The 11,777-nt window shown below is 41.8% G+C and overlaps 1 protein-coding gene across 1 annotated transcript in view; it reads left to right on the top strand.

The window, feature by feature from the left end:
* The window catches only part of pcdh11 (protocadherin 11), a gene marked incomplete at its 3' end in the record, with an annotated part of 148,518 nt that overhangs the window by 84,592 nt on the left and 52,149 nt on the right, over positions 1-11,777 (top strand). The window contains exon 5 of the mRNA XM_084042045.1: positions 10,926-10,961. Coding sequence (XP_083898171.1) covers positions 10,926-10,961 — 36 coding nt within the window. The remainder of the gene's footprint in view (positions 1-10,925; positions 10,962-11,777) is intronic.

Genomic DNA, 11,777 nt, shown 5'->3' on the forward strand with positions numbered 1-11,777 from the left:
TGATTATCAAGTTAGATGCCCCCACATTATGAGGGATGTCCTTCAAGGCCCCCCTAATTTCAAGGGACAGCTTGGCAAAACTCACTTTAAATTTGGTTGAAAGTGTGTCTAATTGAATTTTGATACTTAATTAAATCAAGCAATAAATCAGACCAGATCCCAATGCAACCGACAATTCAACACTCCTGAGCACCACAAGCTAATTATGATGAAGTTATTATCTCAGCCGAAGGGAGCACTCTGAAATCCTCCTTCTGAAACACAGAATATTTTCAGCTAGAATGTGCTCAACCTTGAGGGAAGGAGACATGCCCCATGTGTCTACTGTATGATATCTTATAAACAGCTGATTCAGGTTCAGTTATTAAGGCATCCCTGTTTGCGAAGTTGTCACATTTCATAACAGGTTTTCAAAGCAGAATGTGTTATTTTGTGTTAAGAGCATAAACTTAAATACATCTTGCTAGAAATGATGTGATGTGTTATAGTACGGCAGTTATGGGTGGCACTAATTTCTGTCAATAATCCCTCGATGTGTAGGAAGTCGCTAAATTGATTTAACATGGATTTAGAGCTCCATCGTCATCATCTTGTTCCTACGGTAGTCTCTTATGACTAATCAATCATGTCCGCTGTGATTTAGATGCCATGCACCGGCGCATGAAATCTTGTGACATAAGGTGTGCAAGGTATTTGTTGTAATTATAACTTTGTTGTGATGTATCATTTCATACACTTTAAAGCTACAATCCGGGACTTATTTTAATGAATAAAACATTGTTTTAACTAATCTGTATGGTAGAGTATGCTATTACAATATCACTATCACGTACTGTATGCAGCGGTTGAGGGTGCTATCCCTGCTCTTCCATTGAGACATTTTGACCTTGGCGTCAGTAGGACACCGACTGGTTGACACATCCGGTAAACCGGATTTGACAATATATGCTTCACCAGCTGTAGTATAGTCCGCACATCATTGCAATTATCTCTCTCCGTTGGGAGAGGGAGACAACAGACCTAATACTTAGTGATTGTAGCTTTAAACACATTTGAAAAGAAGATGCATTAGAAGGAAGAAGCACTAGCAAATTGAGACCAAAAAGAAGAGATAACTGAGGTACCTCCCATGGACATAAATAGGCCTGCACAAATTGAACTGCACTTTAATGTTCAGATGCATTCAAGCTGGGCCTTTCTTTCTTTTCTTTTTTTTACAAATACATGAAGCTGAAAAAAAAACAAAACATAACTCCCCAGACAGCCATACCAGATCTAACTGGTATGGTTTTCGTAAATGAATCCGCTGCAACAATTACCAGAGTAGCCTCCTTCTGCATAATTTGATGAGCAAAGAGAACATTGATGAACTTTTTTAATTATTACGCCGCTTGGGACTCAAGCGGCACAGAAGGGAAGGGGGGTCCAATGCCACAGCTGCTGTGGATCCTAACCCCCCCCCCCCCCCCACCCCCCCGCCCACCTTTCTTTCATTCTTTCTTTTCCGCTTCCTACCTCCCTTTTTTAATTCACCCAATTTGTCGGTCCAAATGAAACAGCGAAAGGTTAGAGTGTGGAGTAATTAACAGCAGCGAGCCTAATGAAATCAGGAGGGGCTGGTACACAGGGAGGATCAATAACTCTCTAAGAGTGGAGGGGGGGGGGCGACTGTCCAGGGGAAACACGCACATGGAGACCACTTAATAATAATAAGCTGATGAAAAGGCAACATGTTGTCCACTTGTAAATCAAAATTGGTTCGAACATACTGGTGACATTATTGCTCTCTGGTAATTGCGTTAAAGGAAAGTTCCTCCCTGTGCATACTCAAAAAGGACATAGGATTTACACCACTCAGTCTCAGCACACACAGAGAGACTGCTGAGAGGGTTTCCCTTTATTGAATGCCAATAAGCGCGTCGATACACTTTGGACAACAGAACACCAATACAGAGGGAAATGGGGATTGTATCTAAGACTACACTTAAGTGTATTGAAGACTTTATTAGCTCCTTTTGATGAGGAGGTGTTTGTTTGCAACAGTTTTATCACCCTGTCGAAGACATGCTGCGTTTGCCAGAAATACAAGCGGATGTAAACTTGAACTGTGCTCTCTATTTCTTGGCTGACATACTGTATTAGTGTCTCTTGTGCCTTGATACATTAGCAGATGGCGTGCTCATCTACGTTTTCCTGTTTATGTATTTGTGCGTGCACAGTATAATATGTAAATTCAACTCCGAGAGCATAGAAACTTCTACTGACCATATTCACACGGCAGCCATTTTGGTCTTACTTCATACTGGGGTTCGGGTTCCTATCCCTTCAAGTATGAAGTGCTGTAAGAGCAAAATGGCTTCTGAGTGAATAATGGTCTCTACTGTATATTGATAAATTCAGCCAGACTGTCTTAGGAACCAACTTTGATAGCCGGCTGGCGGCTGCATGCTATTACTGTAGTTCCACAACTTCAGCAGACAGTTTAGAACTCAGTGGCACTGCCCTGCCTTTTTATTTCATACAAGCATTGCTGACAGTGCTTGACCATTATATTCACAGACTTCACCGTAGTTGAGCAGCCAACTTTCATGAGCCTTACCAATAAACCTGTTGGAGAAACAATATGAAACAAGCGCTGTGGGTGAGCATTTGGCAGTTTGAGATTGTAGCTAGCTAGCTCGCTAGCAAGCATTGCATCCCTACCGCTCTTCCTCCATTTCTCCCCCATCTGCAAAGGTACAGTAGTTACACATGAATTAAACTGTGATGTGGGCGCGGCAGGTGTGCAGACTAGAGCGGCACATCTCATTAGTGTTAAACCATTAGAATCACAAGGGCCCCAGAGACGAGGGGTATTAAAGCTTTGAGCTTGAAGTTATCACATCACATGCCCCTTTAAAATTATTTTCACAAACTGGGGTTGGGTGCAGTACAGCATTTCTTTAATATGTGCTTAATGGAAGGTAGGCTGCAGCAAAATGTTGCAGTAGGCTACTGCCCTGTCAGTGAAGGGTTGGGTGACTGACTTCAGTCTTAAGTAACTTCAGCACAGAATAAAATAGATATGAGATGTTATTGTTAGGTAATTATTGTAACTGCAAAGTTATAATAAAAGTCAATGTCTACATACAGTAAGTACATTACTTAAATACCAATTTCTAATTAACATGTTTACTATCTTCTCCTATTTGTCAGTGATAAAAAAAATTACATGTATAAGACATATCAACTCTACCATAAGAAATCAGGAAGCAACTACAGCTGTAAAGGATTGCTATATATTCTGTCAAATGGTGCAATGCCACTGGCACTATAGCTATAGTCAGACAGCTCAAATGGACCATGGTACAGCAGCATGGTAGTGTGATTGCTAGCAGTATAAATGGAGGGCTCCTTTCCTGAATTAAATGCAACTAAAACTGTCAAATTATCCTCAACGGTTGCCCAACAAGGCGACCCACAGCAGTTGTGCCCAATGCAGTGAATATATATGATGTGACGGTTCATTGCCAGTTTTGAACTGTGGAAGTCAACTATAGAATATTTGGGTCTCTTGTGGTCTCCATGAGTGGCATTGAGCCTTCCATTACCAAAAAAGAAATAACAGAGATATGACTCTGAATCAATGGGATTCTTTCACTGTGGTGAAATTCACTGCCACACACACTGCAGGTAGGGCTATCCTTGGTTTACCAGGAAATGTGTTACCTCTGTTGTCAGACTTGGATGTTTCCTGTTGTCAAGCTCAAAGATATTCTTCAAAGGCACATATCCGGGGAACATACAAGTCTGCTAAAGCTTTCAGACTGATTTAGGTCCATATCTGAATGGTCATTACTGTACATCTTGGATTAAAGACTGTTTTGTTTTACATGGTTGCTGTTTGGCAGAAGTAAATAGTAGTAAATAGTAATACCTCTGGTACTCTGTACCAGATATACACGTACCGTGTGGTTCAGCAGCTTGGTCTTAGACTTCTTTAGTTTTGGTTGACACTGGATGTAATATTAGCCATGCAGCCATCAGCTTACAGCTTGAAGGGATCCTTACATACCCTCTGCCAGTGCCTTTTGGTTATTAGCCAGGATCTCTACCTCTGTGACAAGCTTATACTCCACAGCTCCAGACCGCCATGAGAAAGAGTGCGTGGTGCAGTACCTCAACTCCTCTACACTTCATGCTGGCACTCTGTGTTGCACAACTCAAGCTGATAATTGTCTCCGCCAGGCCAAAAGGCATGGCGAGAGAGTATGTTTTACCGTCCGTCCGTCCGTCCGTCTGTGACCAGCTAATCTCCGCCACCGTTGCCTTGATCGCAGCGAAACTGAGCACACACACTCCCTGGATGCCAATTCCGAACTTTTCAAAATTTTCACATGGGCCTTTTATAGTGCCACCAGGAGGCCAATTTGTGCTAAACATATTTTTTGACAGTAGTCCTACAGATTTTGTCCAAAAATCCCGCAAATCGGTACACAGTATCTCTATAGTCATTAAACGAAACGGGTCATTCACATTTTTCATATTCCATCCTGATTGGCTAAAAATGGCTTCCAAAGTTTGCAGGAGTACTCCGTTTTGAACAAAATGCCTCAAATCATGAACACAGCATGCAATTTCCGTGAAATTTTGCAGGCATATTTCCACTATGCCGAGGAAGAAATGGCACTTGAAAATGTTCAAATCAGCCTCATGGTGGCGCTATAACAGGCGGATTCATGTGTGTACCTATAACTGCACCGATCTGTGTAAAACTTTGTATGCACACTCCCTAGAGGTCAAAGAAAAACCTTTGCCCTGCATTTTTCACATCTGCCTTTTATAGCGCCACCAGGAGGCTGACTTACGTAAAACATTTTTTTTATATTACTCCTTCCGATTTTATTCAAATTTCACGCAAATCGGTACACATGATCTCCATAGTCATGTGATCAAGACGGATGTGTTTGATTTTTCATATTCAATTGTCACTGGCTAAGATTGACATCTAAAGTTTGCAGTAGTGGCTTGTTTTGAACAAAACTCCGCAAATCATGAAAGCACCGTCCGATTGCGGTCAAACTTTGTACGCACCTTCACACTATGTTGAGGAACAAATGCCACCCTTTTAACATTGGCCTGTTATAGCGCCACCAGCAGGTCTAATTTAGCAAAACACATTTTTTGCACAAATGCCTCAAGCCATGAATGCAGTGTCCGATTGCCGTGCAAGGCCTAATAAGAAATGGCACCCTTTTCACATTGGCCTATTATAGCGCCACCAGGAGGCCACAATAACCTACCCGACCTGGCGGAGACCTGTGCTCCGAGGAGTACTTTTTCTAGTTGGCATTGATTTACTTTACAAGTGGAAACATAATGTCAAACTTAATTATGTGCATACTATATATTATTCATATTCATTTCACAACATTTATAGCATGCATTGCATTCCTTTCAAAGCGATGAAAATGCACAATGTACACTTGTAATCAACTTGTAACACAGTGTATGTACCGTTCACTCAGAACATAGAGATTCTCAAGGTCGGACTAGATTTGATTTCAGATATATAGCACAGAAAGGTCTGGTTTTTAATCAATTATTTATCCAATATTTTAATGATCAGAGAGTGATCAAAGGCTCTGTTCGAGCACCACTGCCTCTGCTTGCTAAGGCATCCCTCTGTACTTTGATGTGGTTCAGCAACAAATGCACTTATCTTGAGCCTTGTCTCTCTCCCAGGCTCGCATGTGGTTGCTTTGAAAACACTGGTCTGAGAGGCATGCATACAGAAAGGAGAGGGTCACTTGACCAGTCCCTACAGAATGTTTGATCACATGGTCTCCAACAATTGTCAGTACAACCAAGGCTGTATGCCGGCAAAGAAAAAGGAATAGCCATGCAGTAGGTCACCTTTCCAGATACGTTACAACTCTGCCCTTATATCATCATATAAATTATTTAATTGGGGAGGTTTATAACGTGAGCCATTTGTGTCATGAGATGTTGAATAAAACATAACTTTGAAGGGGAAACAACTGTCTGATAGCAGCCTTATAAGTCCTATCCAGAATTAAATGACAAGACAATGAATATCAATGAGTGGCTCTTCATACAGCCCTTGCTGACGCAGTGACCATACGTTATCCTGGTCTCCTATTGCTAGCCAGGCAATGCAAAAGAATGCAAGACGGGGTCTAATAACGGGGTGGCTCCCCTGTGGATCAGTGACTCATGTTGATGATGGCATATCGATGACGTCAGTCATGCCCAAATATGGAGGGGAGGCGGGAGGATCCTCCCATATTTGATCTGAGATTATGAATTCATAAAATGTAGACATATATATATATATTTTATTTTTTTATTAATTTTTTTGTCTCCGCCAGGAGACTATGTTTTCACTTTCCGCCCCCCCCCCCCTCGGCCAAGCTAACATTGGTCAAGCCTCACGTGACACGTGACAATACGTTGAAAGAGTGTGCTCTGATTGGCTAGTGAGACGCATGACGTATAGCGGCCTATAAATAGATGTGTCACTTCGGAGCGCTGCGTTGCGCGTTCCGAAGTGACATCAGTGCCATCAGCGCCATCAGCCAAGCTAACATTTAGTGGTTACATGTCGCCTTTCCGACAGACGGATAGGACACTTACACAGACAGGACGGATAGGACACTTACACAGACAGGACGGATAGGACACTTACACAGACAGGACGGATAGGACACTTACACAGACAGGACGGATAGGACACTTACACAGACAGGACGGATAGGACACTTACACAGACAGGACGGATAGGACACTTACACAGACAGGACGGATAGGACACTTACACAGTCTGCTGGCGGAGACTTGTGCTCCGAGGAGCACATTTTCTAGTTATTATTATAATTATTATTATTGTGAATATATATTCACAATATGTGAACAAATCAGGGATTCAGGGATTACTTTCTTGGCCTACTGGCAGCATGCACAATTCATTTAGCACTGATCGGTCCAGCGGTTTGCGAGATTAGCCCCAGACAGACAGACAGACAGACAGACAGACAGACAGACAGACAAACAGATAGACAGATAGACTCGTCTTGCCTCTTACAGAGCCATACCGTTAAAACAAACAAAAAAATAGCAACACTGTATTAACTTTATCTGCAAGAAAGAAACACATACAGATAAGCTTGATCTCATTACCAGATTGGCAATGGGCTTGCAGAATTGTATTTTATGACAAGCCACTAAGATTAATCCAAACACCCGTAGTGTATGTCTGCAATATAATTTGCATTGAATGTTACTCGTTCAGAAGACAATATACTATAGTACACTATGCAGTTCTCCTCATACACTGACTCAGGTTTCAACGTCTATGCTTCAGTGACATTCTTGATTGTAAAAGATGAAAAGCATCCAAGTGATAATGACAAAGTCATAGTGATACTGTTTTGGCCATGTGCTGTTGCCTGCCTCTTGCCAGGTCTTACTTATCTGATGCTAAACAAGTGTTTTTCCCAAGCTGGTGAGACTAGTTATTGTGGAAGGACATCTTATGACAATGTTCACCTGTTTTCACCTAGTATGACATTGATTGATTGAGCAAATACTTTATTGACGATTCTTAAAGGTACAGGCAGTTTATTTAAGTAAGTAAGCCATGCCAGGACATGAGGCCCATAGGGCAGCAGCCTATCTCCTTTTTCTGTAGCGTGAGGCAGCTTGATACAAGTGGACCCCCTAGACATGATGATAGTATGTCACAGGGACTTACCCCCAATCCAACCCCTGATGCCGAGTACCAAGCAGGGAGGCATTAGGTCCCATTTATAGTCTTTGGATCGAACCCCGACCTCTCAGTGTCAGGGCAGACACTCTAACTGCAAGGCCACTGAGCTGGTGGCAGAATATCGAGTTAAAAACATTAACGGCTCCACGAACATGACTGTTCGTGGAGCCATACATTTAGATCAGCCTTAAACCTCATGACCAGAATAGGGAAGCAGGGATGGTTTTACTAAACAGAACAAATCAAAATGTTGTCAAAATTTGACTCAGTAGTCAGTACTGTGTGACAGACATCAGTAACTGGTGAACCAACTATTCACAACCATCTACTCTCCCAACTATCAGCATCACACTAATGTCACATTGCTCCTCTGGCAGCACACATACAGTATAGGGGGGTTTTAGCCTTTGCCAAGGCTTAAACAAACATGCTAGTTCCATTATGATAAAAGAACTCTATCTAGCATATGGTTTATGTGTATTACATCCAGCTGTAAACCAAATGGACCATCAAATCTGTACATTCGAGCAGAAACACCACACCACATACTGTATAGACCATATTTGGCCTATATTGTTCAGTGCATTTTAGCCCCATTACGCAGTTCCCCTAAATGAACTGCTGAGTAAATCAAATTCAAGAGAAAGTTGCATGTCTCAAGTGTGTTCTAAAGCCCCATCCAGCAGATTTATGCAACTCCTGTTAAAATAACTCCAAATGAGACCACAGATAGCGAACACCAAATAAAAATCTATAAATTGCTCTTTGCTTTTCATATAGTGAACTTGAAGGCATAATGGCAACACGTTTGCTTTATGGCAACAAAAAAAAAGAAAAAGAGTAGACATTATTGTCTCCGCCAGGCCGAAAGGCATAGCGAGAGAGTATGTTTTACCCCCTGTCCGTCCGTCCGTCCGTCCGTGTGTGTGTGTGTCCATCTGTCTGTGAACAGCTAATCTCCGGCACCGTTGGCCCGGTCACTGTGAAACTGTGCACACACACTCCCTGGATGCCAAGTCAGAACCTCTGCCCCATTTGTTTACATGGCCCTGCTATTTTTTGATATTACTCCTACAGATTTTATCCAAACATCACGCAAATCAGTACACAGTATCTATGTGATCAACACAGATCTGTCTGATTTCCCATATTCCATCCTGATTGGCTAAGGTTGGCTTCCAAAGTTTGCAGGATTGGTCCATTTTGAACTAAATGCCTCAAATCATTAACGCAGCTTGCGATTTCCGTGAAATTTCACACGCACATTCCCACTCGGCCGAGTAAGAAATGCCACTTGAAAATGTTCAAATCAGCCTCATGGTGGTGCTATAAAAGGGTGATTTGCGTTTTTAACTATAACTGCATCAATCTGCGTGAAACTTTGCACGCATACTCCCTAGAGGCCAAGGGAAAACATCTGCCCTGCCTTTTTCACATTAGCCTTTTATAGCGCCACCAGGAGGCCAACTTATGTAAAACTTTTTTTTTTAGATTAAGCCTTCAGATTTTATCCACATTTCACGCAAATCGGTACACATGATCTCTATAGTCATGTGATCAAGATGGATCTGTTTGATTTTTCATATTCCATCCTGATTGGCTAACATTGACATCTAAAGTTTGCAGGAGTGGCCCGTTTTCAACAAAATGCCGCAAATCATGAACGCAGCGCCCGATTGCGGTGGAACTTTGCACGCACATTCGCACTACGTTGAAGAACAAACGCCACCCTTCAAGTCAAGTGATCAAGATGGTTCCGTCCAATTTTTTTATTCCATCCTGATTGGCGAATTCCGAACATTGCTGGCCCACAATAACCTACCTGACCTGGCGGAGACCAGTGCTCCGAGGAGCACTTTTTCTAGTTCTATTTAATTTAGTCCCTTCCCACTTAATGTACCACTGAATTGCAAAGCCCCCTACCCTGATAACACTGGCAAACAGAATGAGGTAGTATTATATGACATATATTCATATATATTATATGATATATATTCTATATTGAAAAGGCTATTAAGAAAATCAAATAAAAATAACTTGAAAAGAGAAAAGGCTGTTGGTACTGTATAGTATTCTACAACACCAATTATGTTTGAACCTCCTTGGCTTAAACTAACCAGAAAGTGAATGAAATTGGAATTCAAATTACTCTGATTGTGAAATATTATTTCTCATGTGGAACTACTTCTTGCAATACCGAAGTAGGCCAAGCAAACAAACAAACAAACCATGAAAATGTATTATAGCCAATCAACCAATAGGCCTGCTGACAGCACTGGTCCAAACTTCATAGGCAGATATTTGTGAGTGAATTTGGTTGTCCATGAAGCTGCACACTATTGTTGAGTTGAAAGGCTCGGGACTGTATGTTCTAAACCCCAGTCAGTAGCAGCAGCGTCCCTCTGTGAACAATTATAGTGGAATGATCTGTTGACACAAACTATTCATTGTTCTTTGGTTCCAGCCCAGCTCCCCTCCCTGTTTGTCCCTCGTCTACTGCATGTGGCTGCCTGCTCACCACTATAGCTTTCTTCTGTTTCCTTTGCAAATCAAGTTATGCAGTCAGATTATTATACACAGTACAAAGAAAACAAATTTGGTGATTAAAATTTAAATACTCTTATCTCTCCCTGAGTTATCTCAGTCCCCAGAGAGAGGATGCTATTTTGCAGGCTTGCGGGTGCCTTTTGTTCCCAATTTAGAAGCTTGTCGCTGTTTATTGTTAATTTTTGATGCTTCATTTGATATTCCGTTCACTTTCCTCTGACATGCACAGAAGACATCTTCATCAAAGTGTCATTTGTAAGGCTTGTGTTGTCAAGGATGTCAGGTTTGCCCTATTCTTTACATTTCTTGGGAGAGGATGTGTATTCTGCAGCCCAGCTTGTTGACGTGTGCCAAGCGAACACTGAAATGTGCTGTACAACCTCCTTGCCTCAGTGTGGGGAAATCAATATATACCCTAAGTCTCAATTCCACCTGAAAGAAGACCTTAAACCTAAAATCTATGAGGTCGTCAATTCTGAACTCTGACTGACTTTTAGATGACTGGAAGGTTCCCTTTGCGGTTTCCTTCGCGGACTGTTACTGTCCACAGTAAATCCTCTCTACAGTTACAGTCGTGATATGTAATGTCTGCTCTTCTCTGTCCTTGCAGGAGGCCTGTCAACTTGGCAAGATAACATCTGTGAATGTAAGTCTTATGCACTATCAGTATTCACCACCCATTTCATCCTCTGCTCTCGTTTGCATGTGCGCATCCATGAGCATCTACAGTAAAGCATGCATTATATTTTATAACTTATAACTCCATGGCTACGCTCTGGCCCAATGATCCCAATTATAAATATGTCTGTCATCCACGGCATAAACTGTGTAATGAGGAATGTGCAGTGTTTGATCTATTCCATTGAGAAAAAAAAAAACCTGTGTTGTAAATGTCTGAAAAATACCTTGTTTTGCCTCTTGATAAACTATGAATGCCATCATCCAGCCGGCCTACTGTATGTCTGCCAGAAGTATTCTTTCATAAATATAAAGGAGATTGCTCACTTTGTTAAAGAGTCAGGTACTTTATTTTCCAGCACACAGGGATCAGGTTTTATTTTAACTATTATAATAAAGTCAGAAGCTGATCACAATTTTCATAAACTTTTTAACAAGTCTCACATCCAAGGATCACAGGAAGATTTGTTCTCTGTAGTCAGTGCCTAAAAAGTAATTGCAGTAGTTTTAGAGGATCAGTGACAAGGAAATACCCTTACTTCAAATTCTTGCTGTTGCTGCATGTTTGATGGAATTAAGGTCTAGGCGCCTGCGTACTCGCTTGGATCCGCAGGGACAGGGTCGCACTGCGCTCTTCATGTGAATAGATGCGTTACTACAGTATATGTCTGATGTCAAAAAAGTTCAACACAATTCAGCGGGCCGGCAGGTGCGTGAGACTAACACAAACGTGACAGTTTCAAGGGATCGTGCCCGCTTGCCGCTCTGCCTGTCAGATTTGTCG

This window comes from Gymnoscopelus microlampas (genome assembly GCF_963454915.1).
Source record: "Gymnoscopelus microlampas genome assembly, chromosome: 18".
NCBI classification, from domain to species: domain Eukaryota; kingdom Metazoa; phylum Chordata; class Actinopteri; order Myctophiformes; family Myctophidae; genus Gymnoscopelus; species Gymnoscopelus microlampas.